The sequence below is a fragment of the Tetrao urogallus genome (assembly GCF_951394365.1).
Source record: "Tetrao urogallus genome assembly, chromosome: 5".
Lineage (NCBI taxonomy): Eukaryota > Metazoa > Chordata > Aves > Galliformes > Phasianidae > Tetrao > Tetrao urogallus.
In genome coordinates, this window is record NC_136818.1 from 23,216,378 (window position 1) to 23,234,566 (window position 18,189).

The window sequence follows — 18,189 nt, forward strand, 5'->3', positions numbered from 1 at the left end:
TAGGTTAGAGAGAAATAACTGCAATTATTCTGTAATCGCAGATCTTTGTATAAAATATTACCCTGGTTATTATAGATTGTGTGTGTGTGTGTGTGTGTATTCTCTTTGCTGTGGGAGAGGGAGGAACAGTGACCTTGCAGTCAGGGTGCTCACCAGGGGCGTGGGAGACCTGCCTGCAGTGCTGGTGCTGCTCACCCAGGGCAGGCTGCTGCACGTCGCAGTCCCACGTTTGCTATCAGCAGGAGGATAGCACGGTGTTCCTGTCTCACGGGAGTGCTGAGGGAAGGAATGTGCTCAAAATCCTGAGGCCCTCAGACGCTGCCCTCGGACAGGCTTTATAAGTGTTCTGGGAGATGGGTGTTAATTCCTGTTTCTGAAAGCGCGAGATTTTGTTTTGAAAAAGGATGCTGATTAGAATGGGGACGGGTGCAAGGAGTTGGTCGTTACTCAGCAGTTCTTCAGCCCTTGGGTTTGTACTGAGGTTTTGGAGGGAAGTATGAGAAGTTGTTCTGATGTCAAATGCAACTGCGATTGTAGGCAGTACTGGCTTGTATTGTAGTGAATGATTTCAGAGTTTGAACTTCAGTTCTCAGTTGTTTCCGTAGTATTGCTCAATCCTGGAGAAAGGCCTCGTGTGCCACATCTATAGCTTTATCATCTGGAACTGTCAGTGTTACTGTCAGTTATGGCACATTCAGAGAACTTAGATGGTAGGCGGACTTCGTTCTTGATGTCTTCCCATGATACCAAAGCTTAAGGTGAATGTACTACAGATAATTTCTTTTCTACTGCAGGTGTCGAGAAGGCTATCTTGGAGACTACTGCCAGTACAGGAACCCCTGTGAAAGCAATACGTGTAAGAATGGGGGAACCTGTGAAACCACATCTCTGATAGGAAAGGCCACCTGCAAATGTGCTCCAGGGTTCACAGGAGAGGACTGTCAATACTCTGAATCACACATCTGCTATGTGTCCCAGCCCTGCCTGAACGGAGGAACGTGTCATCCTCACAGCCAGGAAACGTACGAGTGTGTCTGTCCTCCAGGTTACACAGGTGGGATTCTGCATTTGTGCCTTCAGACCCCCTCAGTTGTGAATTCCCCAGTCCTAGAACATTTGGGGGCAGTTGAGGTGCTCTCAAATTTAATAGCTCAAGCACAGGAAATAAGATGAAGTCCAAATGACTTCATGATAAAAATAAAAAATAAGAGCTAAAGGGGGTGGGGAGAGAAAGTCAAGCTCCATACCCTTTACACGTAAACAGAAAGATATTTATGTCTTGTGGGGCTGTCCCCGTGGGAAAACTGACTGTAGAAGCTATTCTGAAATGGCGGTTACAATTTTAATTCACAATCTACCTTCTAGAGAAAATGAAGTCAATTTGGCCAGCAAAATCTTTCAGTGGGAAAATGTTAATTGGTTGCCTGAGGAGAAGCACGGAAATTCCCACCTTCCTTTCTTGAAGGGAAAGTAGAACAACAGAGTGACTGGCAGAGTGGTATGATTTCAGGTCATGGGTTATTTTTATAAATCACAGAGTTCTATATCTTGCTGGTAATGTATAAATAGGTTACAGACTTTCTCCTGTAACCTGCAGGTTAATTTTGTTTCAGATATTGTAAAATATAAAATAATTCCTGTGATCACTTTACGTACACGATTTAGGTTAAGATGTAGTACACCAGCCTATTTTTTATTTTTTTTTTTGGGGGGGGGTAGCTTGAAGCATGATGTGTGGAACTGTTTTCCATATTAATTTCTTATGTCTTCATCCTACAGGAAAGGACTGTCAGTGGATTGATGCCTGTACCTCTCAACCTTGTGCCAATGGAAGTACGTGTACCGTATCTGGACATAAGTTCTCTTGCATCTGTCAGTCTGGCTACACTGGCCAGAAGTGTGAGATAGATGTGAACGAATGTGCCACCTCAGGCCTTTGTCATCATGGTGGGACCTGTATCAATTTGCATGGTTCGTTCCGGTGCCAGTGCAAGCCAGGCTATACAGGGCATCGCTGCGAGAGCACCTATGTGCCGTGTTCTCCATCACCCTGTATGAATGGAGGAACTTGTCACCAAACAAGTGACTTCACCTTTGAGTGCAACTGTCTGCCAGGTAAGTGCTGCTTATTGCAAGTGCTTGGTTTTGTAGCCTTGTCACTGCATTGCTCTCTACGTCCTTCTGAAAACTTCTCCCTGGGAGTGTTTGTCTCTGTAATGTAAGGCTGAGGGGCAAAATATCAAGTGGGAAGCTGTCATGGAGTTGACTAGATCAATCTATGCCTGTGACAAGGGAGGGCAGTAGGCCCCTGCCTCCCCCCCCACCCCAGGCCCACAGAATGGGAAGGAAGGGAGGAAAAAAAAAAAAAGCAGCAACAATCTATGGAGGAAAACTTATTTTACTATGATACCGGAATACAAGATAACACAATATAATACAATTTAATTGAAATTGAGACTAATAAATCAAACAAGATAGGAAAGAGAGGGTTCCCAAGACTGAGTAAAACCTGAAGAGCTTGGAACAGCTAGGAAAGCACTCTCCAGCACCCACTGCTGGGCAGTAAGAGAGCGCCCCCCCACCCGGAAGGGCCAGATCCCATGACTTCTGTAATGTACAGGGATAGGTACCTGGGATTGGAGCATTAACACTTTAATGCCCCATACACTACATGATGTTTTGATGCGGAATACTGAAAACAAACAAATGAAAAAAAAAAAAAACAAACATAAAACCGTGACAGAAGCTCAGTTAGGAGCTTAACTTTCTGGGTGTCAGTACTTTATGGTGTGAAAAGAAGAAGAGGTATAATGGGTGAGTGAGTGATGGGACTGGTTGTATCACAGCCAGAAAACAGCAGGTTTCTTTGGAACCCAATTGGAGGCAGAGAGTTAAATAAGTAAAAACTAACGCGTATTCAAGGTCAGAGTATGTCCTGGTACAGACTCTGGTAACGTAACCCCTGTAGAGACATGTTTCATGTCAGAGAGGGTTAACATCAGTGCTTGAATGAAGATGAATATTTGTCTTTCCTTCTCAGTCCCTATCCCTAAAGCACGTTAGTTTCCTTTCTTTTCCTCCTCCAGTATTTCCAAGTCTGGCAGCGTATTATTTCCAATCACTGCAACCTTTTTGCCCCGTAATACTTCCTGGTAAATTATTTTTAATGTATTTTCTGATGCTGTTGTCAGCTCTGAGTTCATCCACAACAGGGGTAGCATTACTCAGTACCATGGGCTGTATTGATGCTATGTGTGCTGCTGAGAGGGCTCTGGGAACACCTGCTTAGCACCCTGGCAGTCTCATCCCCACTTAATAATCATATTCTTTGCATATCATTTTTGGGGGTTTGTTGTTTTTTTTTTGTGTAGGTCGGTATTTTTTACTGTGTAATTCAGTCCCTGGGAAACTGATTGTTTGGAAATGCCTTTGACTAGACTTCCACTTAACTGTATTGCAGTCTGGCGCACGAACAGTTAGTATGTGGTAATGTAGAGAGCTAAGCCCTCCTCCCTTCAACATTTTTTTGCTGTTGTTATTTATATAAAAGATGTAGCTGTCATGGATGCTGAATTCACTGTGTTCTCATGAGGATTAGCTGAGGTTGTGTTGAAGCATTTAGAACTGAAGTTGTGAAGAGTACTTCTTGGAGACCTTCTCCTTGATGTTGAGAATTTTCTAAGATCTGTTTAGCCAGTGTGGGAAATGTAAAATCTGATGCAGAAACATCTTGGTGGGGGGAAGAGGAGAGAGAGGTGAAGTCTGCAGGGCTTGATGCTGTGATGCTGATAAGGCAGGATGCTTTTGTCACTTTTATAGAGATGCACGTCTGAGTAGGAGCACATTTTCCCCAGAAGAGTGTGTGGGCTGGTTCAAGGATGCTCAGAAAAGAGAAATGAGATTGCTATAGTAACAATTACGCACCCACACTGCCCACAGAGGTTTTGGATTCAAATTTGCCTTTTTGGACTTGTAGCACAACTTGTAGAGAGGGGGTGAGTTAGTGCTGCTTTGAGAGCCTTCACTTCTATGTTTCCTGTATTTGTTTAAGTTGGCTGTGTTGTTTTGCTGATTTCATTTTTAAAACAAATCATTTGAAAAACAGGAGGGGGAAACAAAAAAAAAAAAAAAAAAAAAAAAAAAAAAAGGAGAGAGAGAGAGGGGGCTGAAGGGGGCCACGCTGCTGATGTTAAACTGTAAGATAAAAGCAAGGCTCCAAGCCACTTCCTTCCCTTTACAGTGCCCTATTTACTGTGACACCTCTGGAGTGCTGGAAGCAGTGGCCTGTCACGCCCAGGGAAGAAGTGAACAAGTCCTGCTCGTCTGGAAGACAGTGCCAAGATTGTGGGCTAGGAATTCCTCTTTAGACTCCCTCTCTGAATTGGAGCAGTGCCCGTAATAATGTGACTATAAAAGGAATTGCTCTAGCCCTTCTTTCTGGGCTGTGTGAAGATGTTACCAGAGCTCAGCACTAGGGATGCAGTGGCAGGAAGCAGTTACATCTGGAATGGTCTTCAAAATGACTTTTGTGTCTTCTGATCTTTGAAGCTGTTTTGAAGGAACTGATTGTGTCTGAACTGAACATTAAGCATAATTAAATTACTCCTGGATTGGCACTGAAATCAATTTCTGCTTCCCCTAGAAATTTTCTTCTTTGCTTCTGAATGAGCTTCATTTTGTGTAAATACAAGTATTTGAAGATGAGAGGTTTGAAACAGGGAGAAAAACTATGACCTGGAGTTACACTGTCTCAGCACCTTTCTTTTTCTTCCACTGTTTCAAGTGCTGTGTATGTACAATATAGCCAAGCTGATGCTTTTCAACTCTCAGGTTCCCATTTTGGTTGTGGGTTTACACAAATCTTCCATGAGGAAATTCATGAAGTCACGTGTACTAGGAAAAAGTCAGCATTTGTGGCAAGTGTAAGTGGTGAGATGCTGTCAGTGTTGTATCTGTATGAAAGGCAACTGCTTAATTTGTCTGTGTAGCATAATTGCCTTTCCTCTGGGCTTCACTGATTTTTAGATAAGACAAAAGTGTAGACAAGTAGGCAGGCTAGGTCAGTCATAACAGTCATAGCAAAAAGTACTCCTGTGAAAGGGACTTAACCTGCAGCACTAGCAAGTCCTTTCAATATAAGAATGAGCTCGTAGTTATAAATATTGGACAAAAAAGGAGTTCATTTGGCAACTAACCTTCAGTGGAATGTTAAACAAGTCAATAGAGGAAGTTCTTAGCTGGGAAAGTGATTATTCATTGTTATCCATCAAAATAATTAGCCATTAACTAAGATAAGGACCCTAGGGAATTCCAAGAGCTTGTTCAGGAAGCTATCTGTCAGGCCAGAACAGGCTGTTTACGAGAGCTGCAGCACTTCCAGGGAAGAGGAAGTAAAGCTCACGCTGTGCCACGGTGGAGCATCAAACTGCCCCGTGCAGCAAGGGGGTGTCCAGCACTCATGGCCAGAGGTGCAGCAGGAAATCCAACTTCCAACTTGATGTTAATATCTGCTTTTAGTATTCAGAGACAACTGCATGTATGGTGCTGGGGGTGGGTTGGAGGTTGCTGATGTAGACATAGGAGTAAACTTATCTACTTGTATCCCTCCGTGTGCTAGAGGAGGCAGAACATGCTGTTAACAGTGGGAACGCTTTTCCCCTGGTGGTTCCCATTCTGCGGTTGGCTGTGCTTGGAGATGTAAGTAAGGTTATGGGTTGCAGGCTGCTCTTGTGTGGAAAGCAAAGGGCAGTGTGTTAATCCCAGCACAGGGGGAAGCAGGAAGCAGCATCAGGTGTCCAAATACATCAGAACTCTTTGGCTTTCTGGAAAAAACTCGGATGATGTAACTATGAAATCAGGTCCTTGGACCCAGCTTGGGAAAAGTTTGTGTCTCAGCGTCTTTGTGCACGTCATGCTCCAATGTCAGTGCTTCAGCCCAAACAACTGTGACTCTAAAGGGCTGATTTTAAGAGTGAAAGCTAAATTTCCCTAGAGCAGCTTTATTCACAAATTAGGTGGATTGCAGTATTGCAGTGTTTTAAGTAGATAGTTCTAAATAAATGCCTGATGTTGGGAAGTTGTTTATTACACACGAGGAAGCAGGACTAGTCTTCACATCCTCCAAGCTGAGGAGATAGGAGCTTAAGCCTTTCTGGCTTGTTGTTCTGGGTGTCTATCCATACTAATCATGCTGTTGGCATGAGTGCAATCTGTGGTCAGCGGGATAATTCTCCTCAGTCACAAAAGCACCTGATACAGCTTTTGCCAGGAAGACACTGCTGTGAGGATACAGATTCAGACTAAACGTTGTTTTGTTTTTTTTTTCTTCTCAATTTAACTTACCCCACTGTGATGAAATTGGCAGGCTCTTTGGGTGAAGGTGAGAAGGTATTTGAGAGGGTAATGCTGCAGGTACCTTTATGTTGAGTCTGTTCTTCCTTGCTGCTAGGTGACAGTCCATTTGATATGGTTTAGCAGCAATGCTCCTCTTTTCTTCCAACACTTCCCTGCGTTACTGGAGAAGCTCAGAAGGTGGGAGTGGGCATGAATGAATTGTCTCAGGAGCAGCAGTCTTGGGAGCAACCATCATCTGGAGAAGTAGCTTCAGAGCTTTGCAGTCTCAGACTTGTCTGCCACATAGCAGGCTCCGTAGAGGATCAGATGTTGCTTAGAGGGCTCGTGTAACGTGATGCAGATGTTAAAGAACTTTCTGGAACAGGACATCAAAAGTGGAGGGGGGTTAAAGCATAGATTTAGATGACAGGGCTGTGTCAAGTTAATACTACATTCCAAAGCAGTGAAGAAGCAAAGCTGATGTTTTAAATTAATGCATGTGTTCTGGAACCACTTACTTCATCCACACTAGCATGCATCCACTTGTGCTTTGATAAATAGCTATCTCACCAGCAGAAGTGGCAGGTTTGTTTAATGAAGCGTGAGGTAAAGCAGCAGGTGAAATCGAGGGGAAGATGGATTACTGACAGCTGCCTTACTTAAAGGGGAAAAATAATTCTAGCATGGTAGAGTGTGACTGTGTTCATGAGGAACTTTGATTTTCAGCATCTGGTTTCTTCTGCTTTTTAGTCAAGGCTTAATTTATCAGCATTGATTGGGCAGTGGCTAATCTGTTGATGGACTGATTTTTTTCCTGATGCTGAACAGGGCCAGATCAGGAATTTGGAAGCTCATTTTCAAAGCATATGTGATCTACCTTGATGGAGCCATAGCATATAAACAATCCTGGGATCTTCACAAAGTGAACGCTAAGTACCTTTTCATTACAGGAAGAACTTGTCCGGAATGGTGCTCTGTGTAATCTGACCTACATGCCATCAGCAGAGGCATTCAGTGAAGTCTCTGGTCAGCTTGCTATGTCCTGGTTCATCAGGGTTAGGTTAACAGGACAAGTCTTTAAGGGAGGGGGGAAAAAACGAGGGTGGTGGAGGAAGCTGCATAAGGGATGAATTCCCTTTCAAAAGAGACTGGAAGGCCCATTTCAGTCTGCTTTGTTTCTGCTTTGAACAGGTTTCGAGGGGAGCATCTGTGAGAAGAACGTTGATGACTGCCCAAATCACAATTGCCAAAATGGGGGCATATGTGTGGACGGCGTGAACACCTACAATTGCCGCTGCCCACCACAGTGGACAGGTACGTACGATAGGCATCATTCCTGTGTGATCGGGGCACGCTTCACAGGAATGAAACGTGGGACTTCTGGCCTCTTCCCAACGTGCAGTGCAAGTTGCAAAAGGCTGAGCGTAGCTCACATCTGTACTTGTTCGGCAGTCTGAGGCACAGATGTCAGTGAAGCCTTTAGAGCAAGATTGTTTGCATCAAAGCTACCACATTACAAGACATTTCCCACTGCACTATTCAGCATTACAGGCTTATGTGCACATGATTTTGACAGAGAAGTGGTGTGATTCTTCAGGCACCATGCAGCGCGACTCTGAGTTGTGCTTCTGCTTGTTGGATTAGTTTGTAAGAGGGTGTGTATTTTACAAAAGCACAAACCGTGGATTTGCTATTTCAAGTTTTTCATTAGTGATTTCCTGATACATTTTGTTTTTAATGTGAGATAATAATCCTTATGTAGATAGTAGCACTGCTGAAGAGCTGAAGCAGTCTGCAAGAAAACATGGGTGGAAAAAGGGAGGGAAGAGAATCTGATGCATGAGAAGCTTACGCTTTTACTACTGCTGTTTGTCTGCTCTGGCTAATTTTTATCTGGAGTTCTTTGACAAGCGAAGCTACTTTTGCTTCCTAAGTGAATCTGCTTTATTCTGAGTACGTCTGTAGCAGGGGAAAATATGTATTTCAGGAAAGCATTATGCGTGATGTAAGGAAGTAGCTTACAGGAAATTCAGTGTCATCTTTAGTCACAAAATGTCCCCATACCTCAGAAATAAACAAATACCTCCGGTTTTGTGGGTTTTTCCTTTTTTCTTTCTTTTAAATCATGTTAGTCATTCTTAGCTGGCACACTTTCAGTTGGGTAGAACTCTTCTTTTAAAATCATAGGAAATAGAACAACCTTAAAACTGGCAAATGGAGTCCGTATTGCAATGTGCATTTTTTCTCTCAGTAAGTAAATTGGGATATTTGTTTTGGAGCTAAGCCTGAACGAGCTCCATTAGTTCTGAAGAACTTAGAGGACATTCTTCTCTCTATCTAGAAAATACTGTGTTTGATATCGGAACATGTGTAGTGATTGGTAGCTCAGACAAATGTAGTGTGAGGAGTTTGACTACTAGAGACCAAAGGGTTTCGTTTTCAGGTTTTTTCTCCTTGGAAAGCATCAGTCTCATTAAAAACTGTTTGTCCTTGACTGTCAAGGAGACCTGGTACTTAAGAACCCTCATTAACTTTAAAATGGGATGTTCTTAAGTGAAGTTAAAACCACATAAGGGAGAGAAATGCGGCACTGCTTGCATAGCTCTTTGAAACTAGATGTAAACAGGAGAAAGTGAGTCTTCCTCTTAATGAGCAAGTACCATTCTTCTACACCGCGTCTCTATTTGAAGTTGGTAAGGCTTGCTTGCAAATGAAAGCATGAAGAGTTTGGGTGCAGAGCCAGAAATCATTCAGTGTTTCCTAAAGTCTTGCTCCATGCCACAGGAATTATAAACCTTGATGTGGCTTCCAACATGTCAGTAACAGACCAATCTCAGGGTTGTTCCTGAAGCATGGTGGAGGGAGATAATGGATTACGAATGCATACAGTGTGAGTTTAAAATGTGCCAGGGGTTTCTTTGATTTGTGAAAGTGCCATAAACTTAGCTTGGCTTACAGGGTTTGGGTGGGTGGCTGCTGTCAACCAGGGATGACTTCTGCACCTGGAAGAGGCCATGGTGGTAAAGGGCTGTGATTCTGTTTGGTTTTGTGGTAGATTCTCTCTCTGATTAATCACTGAAGCGCTTTGCAGTGCAGTTGATGGTTCTCCCTCTGAGCCTCTTCTGGTCTTACGACTAACATTAAGACAAATTGTCAGTGTTGCGGCCAAGTTTTAGGCTGTCTTACTTTTGTCTGTGCAGTCTATCCAGAGAATTGTACATGCGTGAACGATGCTTCTCTCCTGTGAAACCCTGGGAGGAGGAACTCACCAAGCTTTATATTCCCATGGCTTTCTAAAACAATTTAATTGAATCCTTTTTTCTGAGAATTTCCTTTGTTTATGGTGAAGTTAAGGTTATCAACGCAGCAGTGGTTTTAGATAATGGCTTCTCAAGGCCATTGACTTCGTAGACTTTAAGAATCAGGTCAGTTGAAAGCTAAAACTGGTCTCACAGTTGAGGAAACAGTGGTTTAGCTGCTTGAACTATCAACATTAGAGTCTCCTGGGAGTTGAGTTATCTTGTCCAAAACGAACAGCACCAGTTTTGGTGCTTGAACTAAAACATGAGTGTCTTAAGTAGCTATGCATGTTCACGTCGTCATGTCTGAAATATGTAGGGCAGTAGCACTGTGCCCTTGTCCACAGGATGCCTTAGCAATGGCATTCCTCTGCAGTGTTACTGCTGGTCTGAGTGTTTATAGAGGGCTTTATTTGGGGCTTTCTGTTTGTTGCTTTACATAAAAGCCTGTGCCCTGAAACGCTCCTTGCCCGCTGGCTTTTAAGAATTCATTTATAATGTTCATCACTTTCCTTTTGCCCAGTAAACGTGTGGGCAAGTGATGGTGTTTCATGACATCTCAGAGGTGTAAGCTTTGAAAGTTTTCTTTGAACTGACTTCAGTCTCTTTCTTCATGAATGACCAGGATGATGCAGGATAGCTGTATGCATCCAGATTGGAGGTGAGGACTACTGGAGTAGATTTGGAGAGACGTGACTTTCTCAAGGTTAAATTGCAGCTGGTTCTGGTAGCAGTAAGCTACAATAAAAATGAGTTACCCAGCAATAAGGAAACGTAGTAGAAGTGCTGGTCCATCTTTTGCACAAACACGGTTTATAACATTGTAAATCATCTTTGAGGCTAGTGAAGAAGGGAGAACTGAGCAAACAACTCTTAAGGTGTCTGTTCTAATGAGTGCTTATAGTGCAGCAGTGGAAATGAAAAGCCTCCATCCCATCCGGTGAAGAACAGTTCTGTGTAAAGCAGTACTGAAGTATCCTCCATTGAAACAGAATCTGTTACAGTTCCTTTTGGTAACCATCTGCCTCTTGTGGCTCTCTGACAGGTGGTAGGCTGGACTACATAAGCACGCATTTTTCGAATGTTTCCTCTGTTTGGTACTGGAATCCAGCTTTTGAGAGACTGTTTGCTTTTCGTCTGATTTCCTACGCCTCTCACAGAGCCCACTGCTCCTCCTTTGTTGCAGTGTGTGCCTTCTCCTTCTCGTTTGCTGCTTTTTCCGGAAAGATAAAATCTTGCCTTTCAATAATGATGAGGAATTCCTGCTGTCACTGATGTTTTTGTCACCTGCAAAGTTCTCATATTTCATAGGATTGCAATGACTGTCAGCCTCCTAAATCTGTAATTGGCAGGACGATCCTGGACTTGCTTTTGTGCAGCTGCCCCAGATCTTTTCTGTTGTGGAATGCTAATTGTGGTGGGTTTGTTGTTGTTTTTGTTGTTGTTGTTTTTGAAGTATAACTTTATCTCGTCCCAGTCTTAAACATTGGTCCTGACAAAAAAAATGGTGTCCTCTCAAGGCACTGTCACCAATTTCTCAGAAATAGATACTTTTGTAAAAGATAAAGTCTGTTCTTTGCCTGGCAGGCCAGAGAACTGGGTGTGCTTTGAGTGTGATTTGATTCAAAATGGCCCCAAATCCTGGCTAATGTCTTTGGCATGTAAAGAGTGTGCTTGATGCTGCGGTTCTGCAGCAGTTAAACATGCAGAGGGGCTCCCTGCTGTCCGAGGAGGAATGTTTCTCTCCCTGCTCTGAGCCACCATTGCTCTGAACCAGCTTTGGTATTTGTTGGTGTGAATCCTTTTGACTCGCTAATCTAGGAAAAAATCCCAGCCAGCTCATGACTTCTTGTTTGAGATCAGGAATTAAAACTCACAGAGGTCTCCCGAGTGAGCTGATACAGAGAAAGTGGTGGCAGTCACACTGTAAAACCGTGTGAAGGTGAGGGTGCCCTTCCAAGGAGCCAGAGAGACCAGGGTTATAAGGGCTGCTCAGTTATTCCAGACCACAGCTCAGATAAAGAAACAAGGCTGTCTTTAAAATGCACCTGTTTACTGTGTTGATCTAACCCATGGAGCTCTGTGTCAAGAAGGCTTTGGGTACTGAAGTAACACTTGCTGTAAGCACTGTTTGTCTTGGCTGAGGAGGGCTCCTGCTCAGTGCGCAGTGCTCTGGAGGATCAGTGTGAATTGGTCACTTTTCAGGGACAGAGTACAACAGAGATTGGTTTGCATCCTCCATCGAGTGAAGTCCTTGGCTGTTTCCTCCTGCAGTGCCACCCTGGGAGCTGTGGGATGAGCTGTGGGGCTGGGGACGTGCTGTGCCCACGTTCAGGCACTTTGGGAAGACCTGCACTGCCCTGTTGCTGCCCTGCGGCTTGGCCTGTCCTCCCCCTCTCATTTTCCTCCTGCTGGCTGGGAGAGTGAGGCTCCCATGGCAGTTGTGTTTGTTTAGGCTTAGGCTTTCCCCAAAAAGGGGCTCCGGCAAACTGTGTATTCATCTAGGAGACCTTTGTCTCAAGGAAAGCACAGTGTGCTAACAGCTGACTCCACCAAATAACACCCGCTTTGGAAGCTGGCTTAAGAAGCAAATGTTTGTCTTCAGCAGAAAACCTCTTCAGGAAGCCAGAGCAGTGCTTTTTAATTAAAAATAGCTGTTAGCTTGGTCATATGCTCTTAAACGCTAGCACAAGGGTTACTTTTTCTGCAGGGCTTTAGGCAGGAATTTTCAAAGGGGAGGAGTTAAGGATTCGGGTCCTATTTAATTAGAGTAATATTTGCTCTCTACCTTGGTTTTCTTTTGAAAACACCAGCCTTAAACTCAGGGCAGGCGTGACTTTTCTTTGCTAAGAAGGGAGGATAAACATCAAAAAGCTAATGTTTAACGTTTTTAGGTAAGATTGTATGCTCTGGTATTTTCTTTTTAAGACTTTGCCGAGCACCACTTTCCGTAGCTTCTGTGTTAGGATATGCATGGTAACAAGCCATGCTTAGTGTGAAAAAATAAAACTGAAATACTGCCTTGCTTGAGTATGTAGAAGCTTGAAAGCATGTGGACCCAACTCTGATACTCTATTATGTGAATCATAAATCTTGAACACAGCAGCTTCCTAAATGACAGAACGTGCAATGCTGCTACTTTCTGGAAAGCACTGATTGATTCCTACCTGCTGGGGAGTGCTCCCAGTTTTGTTCCCTGCTCTGGTTCTGGCTGATGGGCAGACTTGCAGTGTGCACATCGCTTTCCCTTTGTGCAGCGATGGCAGACTTTCTGGTGCCTCTCCAAACTTGTATTAAAAAGCACTGTGACTCTTTGGGTACTTACTGAGAGCTGTCTATGCCAAAGTTGGCCGGTGATTTGCTGTCACTGTAGTAGGATCTCCAAGAGGCAGCTCTCTGAGAGAGGCCAAGAGGGATTATGATTCTTTTTCTTCCCTTCATGTTTGAATTGGCAAATACAAAGGGAGAAGGGAGCCTGTGGCCAGCTCCAGAGCTGGCAGCTCCAACTTTGGGAGCGCAAATGATTGGAAGCATCAGATAGGATGCTGGTTATTGTTCTTGTGGTGCCTTATTCCAGCGTTGTGTGCAGCAGATTGATGTTGCAGGGCTTACAAATTACAGCACTGGTACTCTACTCAGTATGAATTCTGGAACACCTACATAACCTCCAGTTTGCTTCCTGCTGTTTTCTGTTTCTCCACAGCAGGCCTTGATGGGGAGGTAGAAGAAATAAAGCACTTCAGGTGTTAATGGCTGAATTGATCCAAAGACAGAATGACAGCATCCAATTTAAACCATGCTGCTGCCTCTTCCATTGTGCCTTTGGTGACTTTCAAGCTGGGAAATGCTCTTTGCAGTCATATGTGCCAAATAGTTTCTTGTGGAGTTGTATTGAGCTTTCAGTCCATCTTATATCTGTTTGGCTCTGAAACAAATAGACCACCATGGTCCGGTGGGTGGATGTGTGCCTGAGAGCAGGCTGACAGCTCGCACTTGTGCTGCTTGCAGCTGTCTTGTTGCTGGCATTTTCTGCCCTTTCCATCATACTTGGAAGAGGTGATTTATCTTTGGCTAATTAATAGAGATGTGTTGCTGAGATAGCTTAAGAATAGGAAGCTTTTATTGTCAGTATAGTTCCAGCTGTTACATTTTGCCTTGCAGAAATTTCTCTGTGGTAGGGATTTCCCTGGCTTACTGGCTTTTCCAGAGGAGCTTAAGAGAAGAGCAGAATGGAGAGCAGCATGGTGATATCTATTGCATTCTGATTTTTTTTTTTTATCCTTCTGCTGTGCCCAATCATTCACCAGCCACTGCCATATTAAACCAATCCGTCATCAGTGCACTAGTGATTTTTCTTGGCTATTGTTCTATTCATTTGTAACGCTGGCTCTGAATAGCACTGTCAGAAAGGACTTCCCCACCCAGTAGTCTGTGGAGCAATTTAGAGCAATGCTTGGTGGATAAGGGTGTGTGTATGTCTCTTAAAGCCCAGAGTTTTGTATTTGGAGGCTGTAAAATCCCTCATAAAAGCCCATTAGTTCTGCTGCATGCCTCTGAGTGCAGTTATGAAATTAAACTCTTGTTCCCATTGTATTAGCCTAAAATAAACACAGATTTTTGCTCACTAGAGTTGCAGAGATTCATTTTCACTTGTTCAAGTTCTGTATTAACTGCTTAAAGTATTTGGTATCCAGGACAGCATTTGACTTTGCTCAAGGTGAAACAGGGTCTGTACAAAAAAACCCCAAAAGCCAAAAACAAAACCCACAAATGGAACAAACAAATTAAAAAACAAACACACAAAGAAAACATCACTGAAGTTTGGGAATGGTTGTTACCGCTTTGCTGCTCTGTAGCTGTGTGTTTCAAAGGGAATTAAGTTGCTGCCATATGCTCAGCACAGAGCACTTTTTTCATGTCTGTGATGCTTCTCCATTCTGAAGCCTTCTAAAAGGGAAAAAGTATTTGGCTCCAGCTCTTTATCCAGGCAAAACTATCTCAGCACTTAAGCAGTGCAGACCTTTAATAAGACATGTGCAAGTAAGGTAAGATGGAAACACTCAGTCCATTGAACTCGTGTGTCAGCCATCCTTGCAGCTGAGTAGCAATTATATTCATTGGATCCTCCACAGAGAGTTACTGAGAAGATCTCACCAGAGGGTCTGGAATTTGGATGTGATCAGGACATCGTGCACGTGAGAGCCTTTCCTGTTAGAGTTACCCATTCATTGCTCTGAGCACTGATCTCTACAAAGATACTGCCTCTTGCAGAGAAGTTTGAAGTTCTTTGCTTTAATGATACCTTGTGTCAGCAAATTACAACAGGTGGCAAAACATACAAAGAAAATATTTGCTCACTTATGTGTCTTCCTTGCAATAACCATTCTATTGTACTTTTATCATAATCTTTCTTGCTTTCTGAATAACATTTGCTTAGTAAGTCTCTTATGAAATTCTTCTCTTCAATCAGTCTATCAGATTCTGATCTCTACCCCAGTTTCAGTCTCTTTATTAAGAGGTGGTGGCTTCAGTGCTGCACAGTGTGCTCTAAACTGAAGTGATAGCACTGCTGTTACCCAACTGTTTGCATTAGTTGTTCTTCCTTGCAGTCAAATGTCTCATCAGTGATGTTTATTTTGTTTATGAAAGCTGTGAGCTGTGTTGAAGTCCCCACTGAACTCTTCCATGGAAGCTGAAGTGTTTCCTCAAGGAGTGTCCAGCACAACCCTTCCATGAGAAGTCTGTTTCCTTCTGTATTGTACTTGGCATTTGTTGCAGCAAACCGTCTCTGCTGTTGCACTGCCCAGCAACCTCACTTGGATGAGTCTTTCTGAAGTTCCCTGGCTTCCTCTTGGACAACATAAATATTCATTTGTTGAAGATACTGCTGCCTACTGTTCATCTTCCAGGCCTTTAATTAAATGCTCCAGTGGCTGTATGTGTTCATTAATTATAAATTAATTTTCTCTAGGAGTATAAATAATTCTGTGGGTTAAAGATAGACTGAATGTTTTCCTAATACACAAATCAGAACCATGGAAGCTGAAGCATTTTGTCCCAAATGCCATTTATCTAAGAGACCCAATGGTTCCAGAGGCCATTTTTCCTACACGTTTTCATTTGCTGAGGAGTCTTGCACAACGACTTGAGGAAACCAATGTTTTGACCAGGCAGAGCAATGTGCTTTGGGTTACTCAGGCAACGTGGGTGGTGTTTGCCTTGCCTTGAAAGAGAGGACTGGACAGGGAAGTGTCTTTCCCCAGACAGATGTGCTCTGCCAGCTGGCATCCTGAACGAGCGCATGGGTGGTTGGAGATGGGAAGTAACATTATGGTCCCACAAAGTATTGCACTGTTTAACCTTCTGTTGTAATTAGAGTTTGCCATTTACACAAATGCCATTTCTTATCACATTGCCAGTTCTTGAGCCTCACTAAGATGTAGTTCACCTTGTGACTTAGTTGCCCTCTGAAAGAGGGAAGAAATTTAAACAGTTCAAGTGAGACGTGCTTTCTTCAGCCACGCTGATGGTGTTCAAAGACTGTACGATAATCTTTGTAATACGTTGTGAATTAAAATTATTTTTTCGGGGAAAATCTACCTAAATCCACTGTTTTCCTAGATAGCCCTTCCAAGAGTGCTGGTAAGACCTTATTGTATGGGAGTGCTAGTCTGAGGGCAGTGACAAGCTGAAGGGATGCTGTCAGCACAGCTGTCTTGAATCCTCAGACTCCTTCCTCTCCAGTGGGTCTCATGCAAACTTGAACTATTTTTCTCTTCCAGCATCACTACACTTTTAAGATATTCTCATTTCCAGTTCAGTCTGAGTCCACTGCTGAGGTGGTGGTTATTTTATGAGACATGGATGCAGTGAACTCCTCCCAGCTCAGTTTTCAAGGCACTGTTCTGTGTTTGTGTCCTTTGTCCTACTGAATGTTTTTAGTGTGTAAACTGCATGTGAGATCTCCTCTCAGGAGGCTTTGGCTCTTATACTACAGCTGTGTATCAGCAATCTTCACTGCTGGAGAGCTGTTAAGAGGCCAAGAAAACTTTCTCCTTTATGGAAAATACGCTGTGCCAAAAATGAAGACCTCTGGTTGAACCGACAGAAGGTCCTGCCTGCATTCAGCTGTAGGATCAGTCTGGTTTCCTGCCTTCAAATTGGATTTTATGCAGTGTATGGCTCAGTGACATCAGCTTTTGGATTCATCTGTTGCTGCTTCCCAGGGCGACCATTTAGGTTTCTTATTCGTCCGAAGCTAATACTCTAGTCTTTGTGTAGGATTGCACGCATTTAACGTGCTGCCTTACCTTTGTAAACTTTGCTTTCTTTGTGTTAAAAGGAGCTGAAGCAGGAGGCTATTTCTCATTGATGCAGACTGGCACAGCTGCATGCTGGGCCTCAGGCCACTGAATCCTATGTCTGCTGAAGGAGAATCACCTGAGCCCAGGGGTCTGTCAATGGGAGCAGCCCACGTGCCTCGTCTGCTGTATTCCTTACGGCTTTTCTGAAGGGAAACGTACAGGAAGTAACTTAGTTTCATAGTAGGTGAAAAGCCATAAGAATTGAAGGCTGTTCCTTTTTTCTACTTCTAGTTTTCAATTTAGAAATACAGTATGGACTTGCTGTTTACTTTGTGCAAGGTCACTCAAAACCTGAGTCGGCATTTTGCTGATTTCCCAGGCTCTGCAAATATCAAGGTCAGGTTAGGCTTTTATTAGTTTCTCGGACTAATCTGTGCTTCCTTTCTTGTTGTGTTTTATGTGTGTTTTTACATGCCCGTTAAAGTGCAGGATTTGTGGATCTGAGCTGGCAGCATTATGTAAGCTCACATCTTCCCTAGCTCACGCTGCTTTTGCAGTGTTTCTTTTAGAAATGTAAGTAAAAGCAGCAAAAGCACAAGTAGAGAAGTAACTGTTGAAACTTCTGGTTAAGAAGTTTGCACTTGGAAGTTGAGTTTCAGTTTATGAATGAAAGACTCAATTCTTCTTAGTAAGCAGAAAGCAGGAAAGGTGACCAAGTGCACTGCTACAGGTAAATAGGCTTAGTTCCATTACAGTTAAGTCAAGCTGCATCCCTCAAGTAAAATGTAAGGGAAGTTCTGCCTCACTTAATTTAGATCTACCAGTGTCAGAGAGAAATCTTGTGAAAGTTATTCACTGAGAAATTTGAAATTAAGTCCTTGTTTGTGTCATATGCTCACTGTGAAAAAGCCGTTCAAGAAACTCACAAGACAGACACTGCATGGAAATTTGGGCTGCAAAAAAGCAGAATCATCAGGTCTTTTGTTTGCAGCAGGTGCCCAAAATGCTCATCTCTTGGTGGTGTTTGCACAAGGAGTTGAGGCCATTTTGAGAGCACACCCCAGCCCTTTCAGGATGCTGAGTGCTGTGGCCATGGTTTGGTCTCTATGAGAATGAAGTGGTGTTGCTGCTTTGCAGGAGGGCTTTTTTGGAAGCCAGTTATAGATGTGTGCAAGTTTCTGGAAGAGGAAACTGTCTCGAAGAATTACCAATATTGACCATTAATCTTGTGTTGTTAACACTTAAAGATTAAA

General features: G+C 43.3%; 1 protein-coding gene across 1 annotated transcript in view; it reads left to right on the top strand.

Moving 5' to 3' along the window:
• NOTCH2 (notch receptor 2) overlaps window positions 1–18,189 on the top strand; it is a gene marked incomplete at both ends in the record, with an annotated part of 77,928 nt that overhangs the window by 16,855 nt on the left and 42,884 nt on the right. Inside the window, 3 exons of the mRNA XM_079535437.1 lie at window positions 795–1,054; window positions 1,780–2,115; window positions 7,525–7,647. Coding sequence (XP_079391563.1) covers window positions 795–1,054; window positions 1,780–2,115; window positions 7,525–7,647 — 719 coding nt within the window. The remainder of the gene's footprint in view (window positions 1–794; window positions 1,055–1,779; window positions 2,116–7,524; window positions 7,648–18,189) is intronic.